This window comes from Porites lutea, chromosome 2 (assembly GCF_958299795.1).
Source record: "Porites lutea chromosome 2, jaPorLute2.1, whole genome shotgun sequence".
Taxonomy (NCBI): domain Eukaryota; kingdom Metazoa; phylum Cnidaria; class Anthozoa; order Scleractinia; family Poritidae; genus Porites; species Porites lutea.
The window spans coordinates 37,219,162-37,240,784 of record NC_133202.1 but is presented as its reverse complement, the minus strand read 5'-3'; the positions used below and the strand labels follow the sequence as shown (position 1 = coordinate 37,240,784).

Here is a 21,623-nt window from a genome sequence, read left to right as displayed (position 1 = left end):
TATATATTTCGTAGGATTTTACAAAAAGAAATTTGTACCCCTGTATCAGGGGTAAAAGGGCTAAAGAGAGAGAAGGGAGAACACTCTAAGAGTGAATTAAGGGATTAAATAAGAAACTCTTTCATGTTCAGCTGCATTCCATGCACAAATCTCGAAATATGTTAGTTCTTATCTTTTGTTGCGTTGCCAAGTATACTATGAACCTTAATTTAAAACTTCTTTGCAATGCCTAAAGGAAGGAAGTGAATTAGACCCGATCAAATTAGATGTTCCATTGCAAAGAATTTTAACACTTATTTTTTAATTATTTATCTTTTTGTATTGCTGCACGATAACAATCAGATACCGCTTAAAACTACAGCTGAAACTACCGTGCTGAGAAAACACCATATATCAGTCGCGAAACTGCTCCTTTAACATTTAAGGCCTCGTTGCTTTCTAGAGTAGCAAAAAACTCACAGATTTCAGCCTTGTAATTAGTTTTCTCTACAAATTTTAGGGAACAATTGTATTGTGGGACACAGATATAATGAACCTCTATATAACGAAGTCCTCGGTATAACGAATGATTGAACGAAACCGCGTGAAAGCGAACAAATTTTGCCAGTGCCTTGGCTCTTTGTTTTGTAGGTTCCACAGTACTTCATTTGTCCGAAAAATGAAACAGAACATGATACATGAGATTGGCCTTGCTACAGTTTATTATTGAAATAAATTGTCTACTTGCTTAGATTGCTAGTCTCCCACGCAGCCGTGAGTTGTTTCTTCGCGGAAGAGAATTAAGATACCGCTTCTTTTACTCAAACGGGCATTATCTGGGTAACTTCAGGCAGGCGATATCTAAGTCTCATTTACTTTGCTCACAGTCAGATGAAGTTGTAGAAAGATCGACAAGACTTTGTTTCATACCATCTCTCTGCCTTTTGGGGACATAGTTTCTTAATTTATTTACGAGACCCTGATTTCTTCTTGTTCGTCGAGAGTGACGTCATCGCCTATAAGCGTAAAAGGCGCCCAGTATTTTACATCGCTGAACGTCTCGGATTCTCTGAGACATTTCATTGCGTAGTTAAGAGACTCGCTCGCACTTCGCCCTTTAACAAGGTTATGGTAGAAGCTTTTCATGAACTCCAACGTGGCCTCGTCATATATGGCCCAAAGCGACACCAGAACAGAACGAGCACCAGCACCAATAAAGGCACGTGCAATACCGACCACGCCTTCAGCTTTGATGTCTCCTCGACCACTGTGACAGCAACTAAGGACAACTAGCTTGGCTCGCAGCTTCACCCTCATCACATCTTTCATTGTCAACATGTAATCCTCTTCTGCAGGGGTCTGCGATTTCCGGCTTTCAGGATTTGGGCTCAACGCTATCTCTCCGGTTTCCATGCGTCCATGTGCAGCAATGTGTACTACGGCAACCGAACTAATCTGTCTTAGAACTTCACATTTGGTGGCCAATTTTCCAGTGAGAGGTGCCGTATTAAGAATCTGTCCAATCATCTGTGCTTCTTGTCTGGCAAAAGGAAGCTGTTCGAGCTGGTCTCCATGGCTGTTGATAACTTCACTCACGTCTGGATCTCCGACAATTAGAGCTCCACTACTGGAGTGATATTCTGGACAATGAGCAAGAATTTTCAAACTTGTCAGAGAGGGAATTATTCTGACTTTGAATGATTCACACAAGTATTTGGAAGAAGGATTCAGTAATGCAGCAAACGGAGCAAGCCATAATGGACCATCCGGGACAATGATTATTTCATCGCCATCAATTAGATTTAACATCGGGGCAATCACATAGCTGTACAAAGCTGACAAGGGATGAATATCGTCTTGGAGAATGGCCTGTGAGCTCTTTTTGGATGACCGCTCCACAGCAGAGCAGTTTTCGCGTAACACATCTAAAGACCGATTCTCGCAGTTAACATTAGCACGAACACCAATGTTTTCGTAGGCAAATTGAATTAAGGACTGTAATGTTTCAGCTGCAAACTTTGCACAATGATGGCCTAGTGTCTTCCCCCAGTGAAGAACAGGTTTCTCTTTTGAAAGTAACCAGATATTTACTTTGTTTTCGTGCACGTTTACAGCTAAGAATACGATGCTTGATGAAGTGCTGTTCAACATGCCAAATTCCTGTTCTTCTAGAGGTTTTCCTCTGTAATGGCAGTATTGACATTCTTTTAAACCATATTGAGAAATCATAAGATCAGCTAGTGACTGGGCCCGACCTTCTTCGGCAGCAGCTAGAGCTTCACCAATCTTTTCTTGTTTTAACAGACATCTCCACAGACTTATGTAAGCAATGTTACATTCGTTACGAAAACCAATCTTCCATTGATCTTCAGACTGGAGAGACCCTCTTATTTCATTAGACACTTTAACGCTTGATCGGTAATTTTCGACTGCTTTAGGCGGACTTCCCATCAACTCATAGCATCGGCCAAGATTATGGTAAGCGACAGCAGTCCCCATTTTATTTTCAAGCTCTTCATAAATTCTAAGCTGTTGTTTGAAAAGTTCTTCAGCTTTTTTACAATTTCCAAAACACAGGAAAACTCCACCTAAACTGCCATAGGCATCCCCTCTCCCCGCCTTGTCTCCCAGATCTTCAGCAATACGGAGACGAAGGGTGTAATATTCAAAAGCTTTACCATAATCCCCAAGTTTTTCATAAGTGTTGCCGAGATGAAAATACGCGCGTCCTTCCCCAGCCTTGTCTCCCAGACCGTTTGCGATACTAAGGCGCTGTTTGTAGTAGTGGAGGGCTTTCTCGAAGTTTCGAAGACCGGTATGAACGTTTCCCAGATTGCCATTTGCAACTGCCTCACCAACTTTGTCTCCAGTAGTTTTAGCAATCCTAAGTTGTTGGCTATGATAATAAATGGCTTTTTCGAAATCCCCGAAACTGTCATAAGCAATGCCAAGACCACCATACGCCTCGCTTTCTATGACCACATCTCTGACATCTTTGGCAGTATCAAGGGAACTTTTGTGGTGTTCTATGGACGACTTATAGTCTCCAAGGCTGTGAAAAATATGGCCAAGCATGCTGTATGTTTTTCCTATCTCCCTTTTGTTTCCGATTTTTTTGGCATAGTCAAGACTCCGTTCCAGGTAGCTGATCGCGGTTTTAATATGTCCAAGAGCATGGGAAGCATTTCCTAGTCCTCCATATGCAATGGCTATTTTTTCCTTGTCTTTCAGATCTTTGGCATTGCTCAGGGCATATCTGTAATAATCCAGGGACTCTCTGAAATCACCAAGGCGAAACAAAGCGTCACCAAGACCTGCATACGCATTTCCTTCCTCAAGCTTGTCCCCTAAGCTTTTAGCAGCACTAAGAAGTAGGTTGTAGTTGACCACGGCTTTTTTATAATCACTAAGACCAGCATAAGCACAAGCGAGATAGCTATAGGTTTTTTCCTCCAAAACTTTTTCTCCCATTTCTTTGACATCACCAAGAACAATGTTGAGATGTTCTATGGCTTTCTTGAAATCATCTGGACGTTTAAAAGCAGTGCCCGATCTGATGTAAGCCTCGGCTTCCAAGAACTTATTCATGATCCATGAGTGCTTTATATTTAAGAGCGTCTTGTCAAACTTGTCAATCTTAGGATAGTCAAGACATGTAACAAGGTTTGTGTGAAGTTAAAAAAAGAATGGGACGGATGACTTTGCCAGAGGATATTTAGGAACGGACCATTAGAAAACTGATGGGGGGCAGGGGGGTTGGGGGTGTGTCAAGGTTTTTTTCTTATAGTTACACGCGCAAAAAGTGAGTTTTTTTTGCTTCGCTGCTCACGGCTTCGGTGTCAAGCCGACAACGAAGATTCCCGCCACACGCGAGAAAAAACCTCTGGTACGCTGGGTACCAGAATGACCATGTGTTTTGGTGGGAGGGAAAAACCTCAGCCTGAACTAGAGAAGAGAAGAGAAGAGAAAACAAATTTAGAAACTGATCTATAGCTCTTAAAATAACAAAGTATATTAAGATATTTGACTTTATAGCTTATAAACACAGCTGAGTTTTTAGCTCCGATATTCTCGAAGAAGATAATCAAATATTCAGACTTGGACTTTTTGCGCGAGGAGTTAACGCCATTCTGCAATATTTTCTTATGTTTTGATCATTTCTCAAATTTAAAATGCTCCTAAATCACTAGTGAGATACAAATAACTTTCACTTATAGTCAGTTGCATAGTTTAAGCTGTAGTGTCTGGACACCAGCGTTTCTATCAAGACATTGCACATGAGTACGCTCTGTGTAAGACGTTAATGAAAGGATTTACACAGTGTTATGTGAAATGCAGGCATCTCAGCATACGATTTTCATGAAAAAAAACTTACATTCCCTGCCTAGTGGTGGCATAAGAGCAAAAGAAAGGCGCCATGCCGTCTAGGACAGTCATTGTGTAAGTTACATCAATTAAACTTTAGTATTGTGAGTCATAAGTGTAAACTTGAACAGTGAAAGTCACGTTTAAAGAACAACCTCTGTAATAAAACGAAGCAGCGTCATTTTCATTTATCTTAATGACTAAAACGTGTGAATGAAATTTTCGGAAAAAAATTCCTACAAAGGGTTGCACTTAAAAAAAAAAAATTCTTGCACAGGCAATCGGCCAGTAAAAAGGTCTTGCAAGGCAAAAACCCCCACCCCTCCCTCATAATGGTCCGCCCCTTAACAATTTAATTAGGAGCTTGAAGCTTTCCAGGAAGAAATATTAATAGCAAAAAAGAAAACATCAATTTATGAATTATCCTGGATCACAGCATACGAGATTCTCGCGCTATGCAAATCCTTATTAATTAAAGATTGAACAGTTGTCGTTTACTGTTCTACCACTCGCTCTCTAGGTGTGATTAAGGATTTAGTTGTTATAATTGTTTGAATTGGGCTGTTTTCCTCATAGATGCAGGCTTTTTCTTTATTAGCGGAGAAAAATCAGGTTTAACATTTGATACTTAAAAATTATGAGCATTGTAAATGGTGGACGGCGTCATGGAACCGACCGCAATTTGGTAGTTGGATGCCGTTGATAATAATAATTTAACATCAGAGACAAAAAACCACAGGATGAACTAAGCCTTTTACGTTTCCTTTAGGAAACAGTATAAGTAAAATTCTTTACAGTGAAACTTAAAAGAACTACCCTTTTTTGAGAAAGGAGAATGTCATTATGGACAAAAATGGACAATATAATAGAAATACGGTTGAAGTAGTTTTAAAGATCAATTGCAGGCAGTAAAGGATACTGAAAGCCCTTGCTCACACCATTTCTTAGCCTCTTCAAACTTCTTCAACTTCACACAGGTAGTCGCCCCTACGTGAAATTGAGACATGCCACTGAATTCTATCTTACACGTCTTTAAAACTCATCAGCAGTCCTTTACAAAGCTACATGTTTTAATTGTTTCTAAGGGTTTTAGTAAAATACGATCATCGCTACCAAGTTTTTGAAACCCGGCCATGAGATATATCTTGTATTCTTAACTCACATGGAGATGGACGAGCCCTGTCCTCCTTTGTTTCCTGACCTTGTACTGATTTCAGGTTAACTTGAACTATGGTGGTCCTATTCTGAACGTGAGTTCCAAATGCCCATATTTTTTAAAATAAATTTTAATGTATAAACAATTCAAGATTTAATGGAAGTGATATTATCTCCATTTAAATCAGGGGTATAAAAGGTTTGGTGTAAAGCAAGTTTTGGGTTATAAGACTTCTCTTCATTGTGTAGCGTGATAAACTGTGTTATAATCTATTCTCACCTCTGACAATAGCCTTTAAGTAAGTGGGATGTAATGATACTGCAACTTTGTAGTCACTAAGTGAATCCTCATAATTTCCTGTAAATAAATAATAATAAAAAAAACAGTAATAAAAAATAATAATAATTTTCACCTATGAAAGAATGTACCTGTATACGTTATTCACTTCAGAAGTTTGTAAAAGAAGAACTGATGTGTCGGGAAAAAGAGAGTCACAAGAGTCATGTTAATCACATTTCCTGGCTTGGTCTCACCTGCATCATGATAGGCGTGGAAAGGGGAGGGGGAAGGAGGGAAAAGGGAGTTATTATGCAAAATAACTGGCTTCGTATAGCACGCACTCCTTTCCCTTTTCCATTTTTTCTCTCCCTCCCTCTCTGTATTTTGCGCCTGCCACGCAGGACATACTTGGACTACTGGTCACTGAGAACTCGCTGGATTAAGTTTCAGATCAGTTAAGGCACAAGATCCTATGTGCTAAATTGTCATCAGATACCGTAGTCTTCAAGAGGGTAATGACTGTGCTGAGGTTCATATCATTTTTTAAAATTACAATATTTCATTACTCCTTTTAATTTAATCTTCTATGATCGTTTTTGTTTATTTTGTTTTGTTTATTGTTCTTTTCATTCCTTAAGGTTGAAATTAGTTTTTACAAGAAAACAAAAATACTCTACCCGCATAAAAGTGTGCGGTCGCCCTGTTGTGGTAAAGCTTGGCGTTTAGTTCGTCATCCTGGCTGTTCACATTGATTCCTTCCGTGAAGAAGTAAACGGCTTGAACAAAATCGTGTTTACCGAAAGCTTTGTTACCAGCACCCTTGTGCACTTCTGCTAATGCTGAAAAAAAAAAAAAAAAAAATTATACCAGTGAAGTTGAAAGTATGCAAAAGGTAACGATTACTTACATGTCCTCTTCATTTCCAAAAGATTCTTATTGCCATCGTCAATCTTAAAAGAGTTAAGGTGATTAAAATGTATACACAGGGATACGGCCGGAATACGGAAATTTTTGCTGTGGAATCCAAAACTAATTTTGTGATAGTTAAGTCTACTAAAAAGGATATATCAGTGAATATTCAGCTTAGAAACATGGATGGAACGTACTATATACTCTCTAGTTCGCAAAGACCAGATAGAAATATCATATCTCATGTATTTGCGCACGAATTTCCAGATTGTATAGAAATTAAGCCAGTTTTTTTTGTTAAGATTAAGGTCGTTGAACAGTCAGGTGCAGCAATAAAGAGCGTATTACAAAAGTCAGATCCTTTCAGAGAGAAAACATGCTCAAAAGTTGACTACTTGGTCCGCCGAAATAACGGAAAGGGATCTTGCCGCAGTACTGCTAAGAGTTATTTATGAGCTAGTATGTCAAGACTGCAAGAATAAGTATGTTGGGGGAAACATCATGAAGCGCCTACACTCGCGGGAAAGAGCTCCTGAATGCTCTGGAAAGACGGGAGGAGAGTTCGGTAATGTGGAGACACTCATGTGACAGGCATGACGGAAACGTTCCTGACTTTGTAATGAATGTCACGGGCACATTTCATAACGAAGCGATGTTAAGACAAATCACAGAGTCTGTTCTGATTAGTAAAATCAAGGAAGATAATCTATTGAACTAAAAAAAGTGAATGGAACTACGTTCGCATCCCAAGGACTGTTGTAACCCAACAGCCTTGTCACTAGGGGTCGTTAAAGTGTCTGTTATTTTGAATACTGTGGCGATCAACTGAAGGGGTCGTTAGACGAAACTAGTTTTGTGAATCACCATATAAATTTAATAGTGTGTTGAAAGTGGAAACACATTAGATTCTTTTTTTGTTTACTGAAATATCTGTTAAGCAACTAAAGCAAATTACTGCAAGTTAATTTATCCTTACATCTCGTATTCAATTTTGGCTTGGGTTAGCACCTATAACTCGCACCTAAAAAAAAGTGCAGATTAAGCAAAATCTTGTAGGTAGATTAATATTCTTTGTAAACACACATGGTAAATATACCGAGAGTACTTTCCCATTGCTGAATTCGCTAGACATACTCATACATCGTTTATTCTCTGCATTCTTTAAAATTTACCGATCTCTGGCATAAAGGTTTACTACCCAACATATTTCTCGACACCTTTCTTTACGCTGGCGATATCCATAACTATTAAACAATACTAGATATGCAACCAATCAAAACTCATATAAACCTCGTGTAAGAAAGAATACTGGCAAGCAGAATTCATTTAAGGCAATCGGTCGTTGGAAAAGCATTCCACAATACCTTAAAGAATTGAATAAGAACGCTTTTTTCAAAAAAAAAAAAAAAAAAATCAAACATCATCTACTGTTCGAGCAATACTTGTCTAAACCTAGCACTACCTAGTTCTGCCTAAACTCCCTTCTTTTAAAACTTATCTGTATTTATACGTTTGTATTTTGTTTAATTGTTATCAATTGTTGTTCGTTTTTTTCTTTTGTATTATGTTATCATTTACTTATTTATTTTAATTTTGATCTTTCTGGTTCATCGATCGCCTGTATTTATTAATTGGTATTTATGGTGGCCAATTAGGAAACCTAATGGTTCACTTGGCCATCATACTCAAACTTTCAAGTTAATTCTGTAGCAACATCTTCCTGTAAAAATCAACCAAAGTCTGTAAACTAGCATTAGTCAAAATATTGAGGGAAAAGAAACTGAACTGAACTGAACTGAAGCAACCCCTACATGTTCAGTTGCAGATGAAACAGACAATACCGTGCCCGCGCACAAGTCTAGAAGTTTTGTCAGTCTTTTCTTATGTTTCATCATCAAGTACAGTCGAGTATTCGAGTATCTACTAACAGCCACGGCCTCTCTACAACGGCCAAATTTTTTTTTGGCGAGCAAGCCATACATTGACTCTTGTTTAAACCTGTCGACAAAAGCCACCTCTCTACAACGGCCACTTTCCTCTTTCCCCAAGGTGGCTGTTGTGGAGAGGTTCAACTGTATACAACTTAATTAATTTAAAGCGTCTCTGCAATGCGAAAATGAAGGAAGTGAATTAAACTGAGGCCCAACAAATTAAACTTAATATTGCAGTGTACCTTTTTGTTTCCTTGTGTTGTCTTCAGCTCTTCTACTGTTGCACAATATTGCTCAAAATTACAGCTGAAACTAGGCTAGTGTACTAAAAAAAAACACGATAAATCTGTCGGGACACTGCTCCTTCAACATTTAAGTCCTCGTTTCTTTCTATCTTAGCAAAAAACCTTACAGTTTTCAGCCATGTAATTAGTTTTCACTACAATTTTGGGGGCCAATTACAAATTCTATATGAGTAGTCCATTTGTGCAAAAACTAATTAAAACAGAACGTAATACATGAGATAGACCTTGAAACAGTATATTATTGAAAAATATTCTTTGCAGTGACTTGTCTCTTCACGGAAGAAAAGGGGTACCACTTCGTGTATTACTTGGGCAACTTCAGGCGATATCTAATTCTCATTTACGTTGTCCACAGTTTGATAAACTTGGCGAAAGAGCGGCCAAAGAAACACAAGCATAAGATCGGATCATCTATCTGTCTCTTGAGTTTCTCTATGAGGGCCTGATTTCTTGTTATTTGTCGAGAGAGTGACGTCGTCGCCAATAAGTGTAAAAGGTGCCCAGTATTTTACATCGCTGAACTTCTCGGATTCTCTGAGACATTTCATTGCGTGGTTAAGGGACTCGCTCGAACTTCGCCCTTTAACAAGGTTGTGATAGAAGTTTTTCATGAACTCCAACGTGGCCTCGTCATCGATGGCCCAAAGCGATACCAGAACAGAACGAGCACCAGCACCCATAAAGGCACGTGCAATACCGACCACGCCTTCAGCTTTGATCTCTCCCCGACCACTATGACAACAGCTAAGGACAACCAGCTTTGCTCGTAGCTTCACATTCATCACGTCAGTCATTGCCAACATGTAATCTTCTTCTGCAGGGATCTGCGATTTCCGTTCAGGATTCGGGCTCAACGCAATTTCTCCGGTCTCCATGCGCCCATGTGCAGCAATGTGCACTACGGCAACCGAACTAATCTGTTTTAGCACTTCACATTTGGTGGCCAATTTTCCAGTGAGGGGTACCGCATTTAGAATTTGCCCAATCAGCTGTGCCTCTTTTCTGGCAAAAGGAAGCGGCTTCAGCTGGTCTCCATAGCTGTTAGTAACTTTCGTCACGTCTGGATCTCCTACAACTAGAGCTCCAAGACCGCTGTGGTATTCTGGGCAATCGGCAATCATCTTCAAACTTGTAATCGAGGGAATCACTCTAACTCTGAAGGATTCACATAAGTATCTGAAAAAAGGATTTAGCAATGCAGCAAAGGGAGCTAGCCATAATGGACCATCCGGGACAATGATTATTTCATCGCCGTCAATCAGATCTAATACTGGTGCGATCACATAACTGTACAGCGTGGCTAACGGAAGATTTCCTTCTTGGTTAATAGGCTGTGAGCACGTTTTGGATAACCGCTCCACAACAGAGCGTTGTTTATGTAATGCATCCAAAGATCGATTCTCACACTTAACTTTAGCACGAACACCCATATTTTCGTAGGAAAATTGAATCAAAGACTGTAGCGTTTCATTTGCGTTCTTTGCACGATGATGGTCAAGTTTTCTCTTCCGGTGAAGAACAGGTTTCTCTCTGGAAAGTAACCAGATATCTACTTGGTTTTCAAACACGTTAACAGCCAGGAATATTGTGCTTGATGAAGTGCTGTTTAACATGCCGTTCTCTTTTTCTAGAAATTTTCCGCTGTATTGGCATTCTTGTAAACCATATTGAGATTTAATCAGATCTGCTAGTGACTGAGCCCGTCCTTCTTCGGCAGCAACTAGAGCTTCAGTAAGCTTCTCCTGTTTTAACAAAACTCTCCAAAGACCTGTGTAAGCTTGATTACATTCGTTCCGAAATCCAATCTTCCACTGATCTTCAGACTGGAGGAGACTTCTCATTTCATTGAACACTTTGACGCTTGTTTGGTAATTTTCGAGTGCTTCAGGTAAACTTTTCAGCATCTCAAAGCATTGTCCAATATTACTGTAGGCTCTGCCTAGCATTCCTTTGTCTCCTATTTCTTTGCCAATTCTAAGCTGTTGTTTGTGGCAATCTATGGCTTTCATGTAGTCACGGAGATTTTGGGAAACTGTACCTAGATTGCCACAGGCAGCCCCTTCCCCAGCCTTGTCTTCAAGTTCTTGGGCAATACAGAGACGCCGGTCGTAATAGACCATGGCTTTGTCGTAGTCGCCAATATGTTGATAAGTGCGGCCGAGATGGCCATACGCACGTCCTTCTCCTGCCTTATCTCCCAGGTCTTTTGCCATACTAAGGCGGTGTAAGTAGTAGTAGAGGGCCTTCTTGAAGTCACCAAGACTGAGATAAGCGTTACCGAGATTGCCGTGTGCAATCGCCTCCCCGTCTTTATCTCCAATTTTTTTAGCGATATCAAGATGTTGGTCGTGATAGTAAACTGCAGTTTCGAAATCTCCGAGGCTGTCAAAAGCACTGCCAAGGCCACCATACGCGGCCCCTTCTCCTTCCAAGTCTCCAAAATCTTTGGCAATTTCAAGGTAGCGTTTGAAGTATTCTATGGACTTCTTGAAGTCTCCAAGACTTTTATAAATATGTCCAAGGTTGCAATACGCACCTTTCCCGATATATTTGTTTCCTAGTTCTTTGGCGCAGGTAAGCTGCAGATTAGAGTATTTTACTGCATTTTTTGTATCTCCAAGGTTGCGGGAAGCGTTTGCTAGACCTAAATATGCAAGTGCCACTGCTTCTTTGTTTCGTTCATCTTTGGCAATGCTAAGGCCTAAGCTGTAATACTCTTCGGCTTTTTTGAAATTTCCAAGGCCCTGAAAAACGTTGCCAAGACCTGTGTAAGCATCTCCCTCTCCAGACTTGTCTCTCATCTCTTTGGCAATGCTAAGGTGAAGCCTATGGTAAATTTCAGCTTGTTTGTAATCACCAAGGCAGTCAAAAGCATGTCCGAGATTGGCAAGGGCAACACCTTCTAATGACCTACTGATTTCCTTGTTAGCCAGACCTTTAGCGACAGTAAGACAACGGTTATAGAAGCCTATTGCTTTCTTATAACCACACAAGCCTCGAAAACAATTGCCAAGCCCGTAGGAAGCCATACCTTCCATAGGCTTTTCTCCCAGCTCTATTGCAATACTGAGCGCACGGTTTTGGTACTCAATGGCTTTTTCGAAATTACCGAGCTTTTGGAAAACATCACCAAGACATTGATACACATATCCTTCCTGTCTCTTGTTGCCCAATTCTTTGAAAATATCAAGAGCAAGGTCGTTATATTCTATGGCTTTCTTGTAATCACATTGACCCAGAAAAAAACCACCAAGGGTACTATACACGGCTCCTTCACTAGCTTTGTCTCCCACATGCTTGGCAGTACTGAGAATTTGGCAGTAAAAGTTAACGATGTCGTTGAAATTCCCAGAAAGATTTGGTACATCACCAAAATTGCTCATAACGAGTGCAAATTCATTATCTTTTATTTCAACGGGCTGATTTTCTTTGGGCACATTCGTTGATGGTTGATATGGAGTAAACACCTGTAAAATTGAATTGCTTTTTGATCAGATATTAGTCAGGATATTTGATTATATTGGTGTACTAGTTTTTACGTACGTCTCTAAAATGCATGCGCAACCACGCAAACGTGGTAGATTTGAGGTAAGTCACATGTGAATGTCTCTCTTTTTTTAACCATGTGTATACAGTGGAACCTCGATTTAACCAACGAACCTCAGTATGTAACGAAGTACTCGGTATAAGGAACCATTTACTTCAGCCCGGCCAAAATTACAATAAAATGTATGGAACAGAACCTCGATATAACGAAATCCTCGTTATAACGAACACAACCCAGAAACGCAACATAAAGTATACCTCGATATAACGATTAAATGTCAACATGTGACCTAAAGATGGTTAAAGATGAATTCAAACAGAGCAACGGGGATAAAATTTATGTGTAAAGTAGTTTCAAGCAGTTTTGTTTGCCTGTTCTTGTGTTTCTTGTGCCGTAGCTAACAGCTTTGAAGTTAGACAATAGCTTCGTATACAAATGCTTATAACAGGAATTGTTCAGACCCGGACATGCTGGGCGTTGGAAATTAATCATTAATTCTACCTCGACATAACGAATATTTTGCTTGTTTTACAAAAAATTCGTTATGGAGGTTTCCGATATAACGAACCCTCGATATAACGAACAAATTTCCCCAGTCCCTTGACAGAGTTAAATCGAGGTTCTGCTATACTTACTTCAAAACGAATTTATTTGCTCTTAACACATTTTCTTGGCTGAACAGTTACCCGTGAGCCCAAAATATTCTGTACATCGACCACTAACCGTTTTTTTGACAGTGGTAACGTCTGACTTTGTAGCATCCTTTTGGCATATCCTCCTTATTTTTAAGAGCGTCTTGTTACCATTGTCAATCTAAAGACTGTCAAATTCGATAACCAGGTTTTAGAAAGTATCCTACAATGCAATGGACTTGGTAAATGATATGGATATGAATTCCGGCTGTTTTTTTTTTGGTGGGAGTGGGGTTGATTTAGGAATGAAAGAAATAAGGGAAGAAAAAGGTAAGTTGATCCGCTAATGAGCTCAGGGGCACCTTGTGGTGGTGGTGGACCATCTGGTATTTGTCTGCTCATTATTTCCTTCTTACCTTTAAACCTCAAATCCAATATTTTCCAATTTTGTATAATCTCAAACATCCCCAATTTTTATTCATTGAAAACGGTCGAGAAATCATCCAAAAATACCTAACTTTTAATTATGGAGCCACTTTTTGGGTTGAAATAGACGAAAAACAAGGCTTTAAAGAAGAATCACCCCTTAAAAATACTGAATGAATACAAGTGAAAAACGAGCCCCACGTCTCGAGTGATTTAAGGCATGGCTCCTCGCTTCATTTTGGGCTTTTATCATTTTTTCTTGTTTTGTCTGCCATCTCTTTTCATTTTTACTTAAACATATGTGCTTAACATTGGAACCATTTTTGGACCTCACACTGAGCCTCTTAAGGTCACGTGACCAGCCACGCCCATAATTATGCAAAATTTAGTATTTTTAGATTACACCATGAAAATGACTGTTGAAGCTCCCGTTTATTTTTCCATAGTGTTAAGTTTAAAGGCATATTAGTCAAAATTAAACGGGGAATTGCAAAATATTTTATTCCTATGCAATTATCAAAATGTTTTCTCCTCGGCCCAGTCCCACTCTCAACTGGAAACGTTATAGTTCACGCAAAACAAATAATTTTGAAAAAGCCCGATTAATTCCATGAACCTTGTGTTAATAGTCATTGAAAGAAAGCAAAATAAATCACAGCTAGTAAATGCAAAATGTCGTAAAATTGGACCGAACTAAATTGCAAAAAAATGGGCGTGACAAGTCACGTGACTAAGATAGCTCATTAGTGACAACGTATAAAAATATTTTTTAAGAAGTATTTACCGCATGCAAAGTTTCAAGTCGAAAAGTTAAATCCCCTTTAAACTAGCCCACCCCCTTACAAATTTCAAGAGACCCATTCCTTAATTCACCCGAGGTGGTTATTTGTAAAAGCGAGAAGAATTCCCAAATCCTGAAATCTGATTGGTTCTAAGAGCGGATTCGCCAACCGGGAGGAATCGTTGAGGCGGCTTCATTCCAAGTTTCTTTGCTGTTCGTGAATTTGGGAAAAAGTGTGATTCTGTACAATGTTATTCTTTAAATGGGCCCTAATTATGAGTACCAGCTAAGTTTCATAATTCAGGCAAAATATCTGAGTCGAAGTGAGAAACGAGTATGCTACTAAATAAATGCAAAACGGGCGACCATATAGGTCTATGCAAACATTGCAAGATTGCTTCTATATACCGTTTATACGGCATTTTTTTCTCGGTTTCTTGATTGTTCTGCTTTTCCATTTTTCGTAAACTGGGACCAGGCTCCGCATTGGGGGAAAAAGAGAAAAAAATCGGCGAGCGAGGCGAGCCCACCGGTAGTCTGGGTAGGGAAAGGGTGGCGGTGGCGCCGCCCGTCCCCCCTCTCCAGCCCACCCATCGGCTCCCTTTGCTAGCCAACATATATTTTTCTTATTTTACCCCGTGTTTTGCCTTTTCCCCCACTTCGGAGCCTCGTCCTGGACTAATTTTTTGCTGAAACTGTAAACTCTGAATTTTTTCGGAACGAATTTGCCCCGCAAGACTGATTTTCTTACTTAGTCTTGAGTTATCTGAGTTATCAACACCTCAGGCAGAAGTTATCCGTCTTCAGTTATCAAGACCTAGATAGTGTTATCCGAGAGGCCCACATAGGGCCTCCTAGAAAAAACGAACTGTTAAAGACTTTGGCAGCAGATCCAAGAAAGGATACTGATAACGAAGATGAAAAATAATAATAAAAAACGTTGACCTAGTAAAAATCAAAGTATTAATAATGCGGTCAGGGTTTTTGTATTTACTCTTCTAAGAAAGGATAGCCTGTCCACACGTACGTTAGCAGACTAGTTATTTGTCCAGTGCATTACGAATTAATAAATCCCACGAGGAAGTTATTTTTTGTACGCACGCTAGAAGATCTGAAAAGAGAAAAAGAGGGTCTGTGAACAGGCTAAAGAAAGGATACGGCAAGTCCTTTATCACACCAGATGATGGCTCCTTCAAACTGCTTCAACTTTAAACAGGTGTTCGCTCCTAGTGAAAAAAAAATTGACTCGTTTGAAATCATTGTTTTAGGAAAAATTCAAGTTCTCAACTGAGATTCATTATCACCTCTGATAATCGCCTTGAGATAAGACGGCTGTAGTGATGTCGCAGCTTTTACGTCACTTAGACAATCTGGATAATATCCTGGAAAAGAGTTTTATTATACCCACATTAAAAAGAATAATCCGCTCGAACTGAGGGGGCAGCGCCTACTTTATAGACTCTATGTACCTTGCCTACGCTCGAGGTGTTTTCAAATCGGACAAGGCAAAACACTTAATGTGATTTAAGAATAGTTTAGTAACCCACGAAAGCAAGATTGTGAGTATTTTATAAGATTCCTTGCGAATGCAGCGAAGTATGCATTGGCGGAAAGGGAAGATGCATGCATGAGTTGAACCTATTACGGCACATAAAATGGACATACGGTTTTCAGGGACTCCAGACTTGAGCTGTTAATAAACACGCAAATGAGACCAGGAACTAAGCTCTTCGAGATGAGGTCTAAATTCTCTACAGAGACCCCACCCCCCTTCCCCACTGTTTCTCCCTTAGGCTTCCGAGGTCGTCCGCATAACCAAGAGATGATAATAGGACATAAGACTTCACCCTGATAACATCAATAGAGCCAACAGAGACAGTTGAATTGAGATTCCAGGAGTGTCGTTACGTAAAAGGGCCCGGATGCAGAATAGACAATGGAATGTTGGATACGGAACAAAATGCAATGTTGGCAATACGCTGAGTTAATATGAATGATACTTTACCCAAGTGATAATGGGCTGATGCCCTGTTGTTGTACAATTTGGCATTCAGATCCTCATCCTTGCATTTTACTTCAATTCCCTCTGTGTACGAGTTGATAGCCTTGACAAAATCATCTTTACTAAATGCATCATTGCCGGCATTTTTGTGAGTTTCTGCTATTGCTGAAATAAAAATATATACAGAGCGGTTTTGAGTTCTGCCAGTATGAATTAGTCAAAGCCAGAGAACAAAACATAACATTTGATGCCTGGCAAATTGTAGATCGACTTGAAGTAAAGACCCTGGTTATTACAAGTACGCTTCCTGTTTGGATTTTACTTACATGTGCGATCAAGAGGTCTTGGGTTTGTTGGTGGATCGCTCTCTTCTTTTGCTGGTTTATCACCTTCCTGTGTTAAAATGTGTTCGCCTTCTATGAAAGAACAAGTCTTTATCTCCAACAGATCGTGGTTGTCCTTGTCAATCTTACAAGAGTTAAGGGGATAGAAAATAATCTGCTTATACCATAAACTTGGCTGGCGGCAGTTTTGTAGCAGCAGCAGCAATTGGAGAAATGGTTCGGTAATCCGTTTTGTACGTGTATATAAATGGATACTCTTTTTGTGAGACGTCAGGGCGCGTCCATCAAGTCACTTAATATTTAAACCAGCTGTATTAAGATATATTGATCTAGTAAAATAGAGGAAGTAATAATTTGTGCGGTCAGGGATTTGTATTTACTCTTCTAAGAAAAGATAGCCTGTAGACACACTTTTTTTCCTTTCTTTTGGTTTGAGTAATTTATCCAGTGCGTTACGGCTTAATAAATCTCTCACAGTTTCTATTTTCGTGCGCGCACACGAAGATCTCAAAAGAGAAAATAGAAGGTCTCTGAACAGGATAAAGAAAGGATACGTCTAATCCTTTGTCGCACCAGATGATGGCTTCTTCAAACTTCTTCAACTTTAAACAGGTGTTCGCCCCTAGTGAAAAAAAGTCGACTCATTTGAAATGATTAAATGGAGGAAATTTTAAAATTCAGGTGTTCTACTGATATTCCTTTTCACCTCTGATAATCGCCTTGAGATAAGATGGCTGTAGTGCTGTCGCAGCTTCTACGTCACTCAGACAATCATGGTAATTCTCTGAAAAAGAGTTTTTTGAGAAAGATGACTTTTCAATCAGTGACACAGACGGCCCAATAGGAGTCGAAGCTATGACCTTCAGGCTGCTAGTCCAGATGCTCTACCACTAAGCAATAAGTAGCCTGCGTAGCAAGCGTTTCCTCGCGACGTTCGTCTAGAAAGCTGGGACAAGAGCAAAAAAAACATGAATGACGGGGGAGGGGGAGGGGAACGAAGGAACCGCTTGCCCGCAAACCCCACGATTTTGAAAAACTGCGTTCGCCCACGAACGCAGCTTCTGATTGGCGCGGTGAGGGTAGTGTTGATTACTTAGCCTTCGAAACATCAATCAAAGCAGGTATGCTTTGTTTTCGTGTGTCACGTATCTGGTCTCATCTGATTTGTGGTCGCAGATTACAAATGCTTTGGACTGATATCTATTGGAATCGTGTTTGTGCGAAGGTTTATGAGATCAGAGTCGTCAAAGTATAATTGGAGATCGAGCAGTGGAGACTAGGGAAGGCCTATTTATTGAGAATGACGGCGTGCAGATCTGACTGGCAAAAATGGACCGTTTGTTGGAGATAACATCAACATATTAAAATCAGAACATCGGTACTCAGCGGTACTCGACACTAGCTAAAGCCGCCATGGACAAGCGATTTGTCAGCTTTTTGAAATGAAAAGATTCTTTTTGTTTATTGGAAATTTAGCGGCATCGATTGTAGAGAACTCTTCGACACAGGCTGAAGAGCAGCCGCTCTGCAAAACTTATACCCGGCGGAGTGAATTGTTCCGGACAAATCATTTTTGACGTGTCGACAAGGTTTCAGACGAGATAAAGCCACACAATAAAAAACAAGAAATTCTGCAGCAATCGCTCATAGTTTTAACTTTCTTTTATCGTAAATCTTTTTTATTACAGTTCTTGCAATCGCCTGTAACGTGTTCTATTATACAACAAAGTAATTTTACAAATCTGGTAATCCAGGGGTAATGCGTTCGTTATGTTTCTATTTTGACGAGCTGTCAATTTACAAATAAACCGAACCGTGAAATATCAAGGGGCGTTTTCCAGAATCGTAGGGTTTGCGGGCAAGCGTTTCCTCTTCTCCCCTCCCCCTTCAACCTTTTTTTTTGCTTCCGCTCTAACTTTCGCGCACTAACTCGATTGGAAACGCTTGCTACGCAGGCTAAGCAATAAGAGACTAGCGGGAGTCAAGGCAAGGTTCAAGTGACAAATTACCTACATACTGCTAGGACTAGAATGTTGATATGTGCTTATGCTCAATGATAGAGATGTGATGGGGAATTTGAAGTCTGTTGAATATATGAGAAAGATGATTTTACGATCAGTGACACAGGAAGTACTGGGATTCTTCCTTCCGAGCCGCCTGTTTCACCAATTAAAAAAATCATCTTTCTAATATATTTTCCAGGCTCACAATTCACTATCACATCTCTATCAAGAATTTTTATCCCTTAATTAAATAAAATAGAATAACCCTCAAGTAGAGTAGATCAGAAAGAACTGCACCCTATTAACTCGAAAAAGTGAGCGCTTAAAATTCATATTTCATCCACTGGTCACTTAATTGAAGGGTAGTACCTATTTTGTAATTAAACGATGGGTACAACTGGGCTGTCTTCATATTCGAAACGACAACACTTTGCTGCATTTTTCGTCATTTCCTCGTTAAACACAAAATTCTTCCAAATTTGTTCATCAGTAACTTGTTATGGTGAATTATGCGTGTGTTTTTAGCCAATCAGAATCGGGGAAATATTTTGAATGAATAATAAGGATCCTTAAGTAACCCAAGGAAGCAAGATTGTGAGTATTTTATAAGATTGGGGATTGGGTCGAGCAATCATGGCGGCAAAACGTGTCACTGTCGCTGCGTAAATTTGTGGACGGGAAGTACGCCTAACGTTGAATTTTTGCGTCATTTTTGTATTCTAATATCTTGGTAATGAAACATCGATGCCAAAATCTGGCGGTAGACCTGACAGCCTCTATTAAATGTCTAAAAGAAACGAGCGAGAAAACAGATCATCAAGCTCATCTTCACAACAGACGCCATCGCCCAAAAGAAATCGTCGCTCAAGCAGCACTGTGATGGAAGACAGCAAACAATCTGAGGCCCTTAGCCTGGAGCAGTTTAACCAAATTATGGACAAACTTTCTCGTTTAGATGCCCAAATGCAAGAGCGTTTTGGAAACCTGACAACCGAAATTTCAATCTTAAGACACGAAATGAAACAAGAACTTGATGGTGTGAAAAAGTCCCTGAGAGACGTAGAAAAATCTCTAGAGCCGGCTTGGGACTCAATCAACGACATTCAAGAAGAAACAAAAAACCACAACGACTACAACAAAACATGCCAACAAAGCCTCGACTCTCATCTCCAAGAACTAGACCTGCTCAAAGTAACCTCAAAAAAGTTGACAGCGAACAAGCTGAAATCGAAAATTTGAAAACAAGGCTGCTTGAAGAACAGGAGAAAATTATCGCTTTGGAGAATTATTCTAGACGCGAGAATCTTCGATTTATGAATGTACCTGAACGCAATGACGAAAATTGCATGGATGTAGTGTATGATATAATAGAAAATTACATGAATATTAATGTAGAAGATATCCACTTCCATGCAGTTCATCGTGTTGGGAAACCGCGCTCAGAAGACGCCTCCAAAAGCTTTCCGAGACCAATTATTGCACGCTTCCTCAGCAGGGAAGACAGAGACGCAGTTTTTAGAGCGAGAAACAGGTTGAAAGATTCAGAGAGAGCTAAGGATGTATACATTACGCAAGATTACGCAAAAGCGATACAGCAGGAAAGGAAAGTATTAATCAAAGCGATGTTCCAAGCAAAGGAGCGAGGTTTGAGCGCAAAAGGTATCGATAGAAAGCTTATTATCAACAATGTTATTTACAAAGTAAGTAATATCCCTGAAGACCTTAGGCCTCCTCAATCCAGTGCACAGGCTTAATCGAGACATTTAATCTAAATTTTCTGTTATTCCATTGTCACGCGAACGTACGACTGCTTCCCGTATCAGACTACAGTGTAAGTTCTTCTGAGACTCCTTATGGACCCAACCAACGGACTTTTAATGTTTTGCTTGATTTATTTGTTTATTTTAGCCTCGTACCTTTCTGTTTCTGGTGGCAATATTTATTTTCTTTGTTTAGGAAAAACGACATTTCAGTAAAAAAACCATCAAACACCTCACATTAGCAAATGATAATTTCGTCAATACAGATAGCGAGATCCTAGAAGAAGCAAAATCCTTCTATCGGAATCTTTATTCGTCAGCTAATACGCAACCCGACACTAAGGAAGAAAATATGTTTTTCCCAGACGGAAATACTCTTATCCTAAATGAGCAAGAGCAAAAACAGTGTGAAGGCTTCCTGACTGCCTCTGAATGTTTAGAAAGTTTAAAATCGATGGAATCAAATAAGAGCCCTGGAAGTGACGACCTCCCAGCCGAATTCTATAAAGTCTTTTGGAATGACATCGATCAGCATCAGTTAAATGCCTTAAATTGTGCATATACAAAAGGTCTCTTATCGATTACTCAAAGAAGAGGATTGATTACTCTCATACCAAAAAGAACAAACCGACCAACCTGTTAAAAAACTGGAGGCCTATCACCCTTCTTAATTGCGATTACAAAATAGTCACCAAATCCATTACAAGTAGAATACGAAAGGTCCTACCAAAAATAATTAACAACGATCAAACTGGTTTTCTAAAAGGCCGATTCATCGGAGAAAACATCAGACTTATTGATAGCGTTATTAATTACACAAATACAGAAAAAATACCTGGTCTACTACTGTTTGTCGACTTCGAAAAAGCCTTCGATAGTATTGAATGGTCCTTTATAGAAAAAACTCTGAAGTACTATAATTTTGGAACCTCTCTGGTTACTTGGGTAAAAGTATTCTATACCGATATCAGCAGTTGTGTTCGGAACAACGGATGGTCTTCGGACTTTTTCAACTTAGGTCGCGGTGTGAGACAGGGATGCCCGCTGTTCCCATATTTATTTATTTTATGCGCTGAAATACTAGGTAATACAGTAAGGAAAGATAATGAGGTCCGTGGAATAAAGATTTTTCATACTGAGTGTAAGTTATCCCAATATGCAGATGACACGACTATGATTTTGAATGGCTCCAAGTCCTCCTTTT

At 39.7% G+C, this 21,623-nt stretch overlaps 2 protein-coding genes across 2 annotated transcripts in view; both read right to left on the bottom strand.

Annotated features, from left to right (window-relative positions):
- Nucleotides 1-299: 299 nt before the first annotated feature.
- Nucleotides 300-21,623, bottom strand: part of LOC140928529 (uncharacterized) — a 34,906-nt gene continuing 13,582 nt past the window's right edge. The window contains exons 3-13 of the mRNA XM_073378283.1: nt 17,363-17,440; nt 17,211-17,278; nt 16,639-16,780; nt 16,316-16,477; nt 15,615-15,692; nt 15,469-15,536; nt 6,687-6,729; nt 6,457-6,618; nt 5,780-5,857; nt 5,264-5,331; nt 300-3,615 (exon numbers count right to left, since the gene is read on the bottom strand). Coding sequence (XP_073234384.1) covers nt 949-3,615; nt 5,264-5,331; nt 5,780-5,857; nt 6,457-6,618; nt 6,687-6,699 — 2,988 coding nt within the window. The 5' untranslated portion in view covers nt 6,700-6,729; nt 15,469-15,536; nt 15,615-15,692; ... (2 more) ...; nt 17,211-17,278; nt 17,363-17,440 and the 3' untranslated portion in view covers nt 300-948. The remainder of the gene's footprint in view (nt 3,616-5,263; nt 5,332-5,779; nt 5,858-6,456; nt 6,619-6,686; nt 6,730-15,468; nt 15,537-15,614; nt 15,693-16,315; nt 16,478-16,638; nt 16,781-17,210; nt 17,279-17,362; nt 17,441-21,623) is intronic.
- LOC140926957 (tetratricopeptide repeat protein 28-like) lies at nt 9,231-12,074 on the bottom strand. Its single transcript, XM_073376629.1, has one exon. The coding sequence runs from the start codon at nt 11,960-11,962 to the stop codon at nt 9,332-9,334; it is 2,631 nt and encodes an 876-aa protein (XP_073232730.1). The 5' UTR covers nt 11,963-12,074; the 3' UTR covers nt 9,231-9,331.

Bases quoted from the DNA above. Each gene is read 5' to 3' on its own strand.
- LOC140926957 (XM_073376629.1), bottom strand. From the start codon at position 11,962: ATGGAAGGTATGGCTTCCTACGGGCTTGGCAATTGTTTTCGAGGCTTG.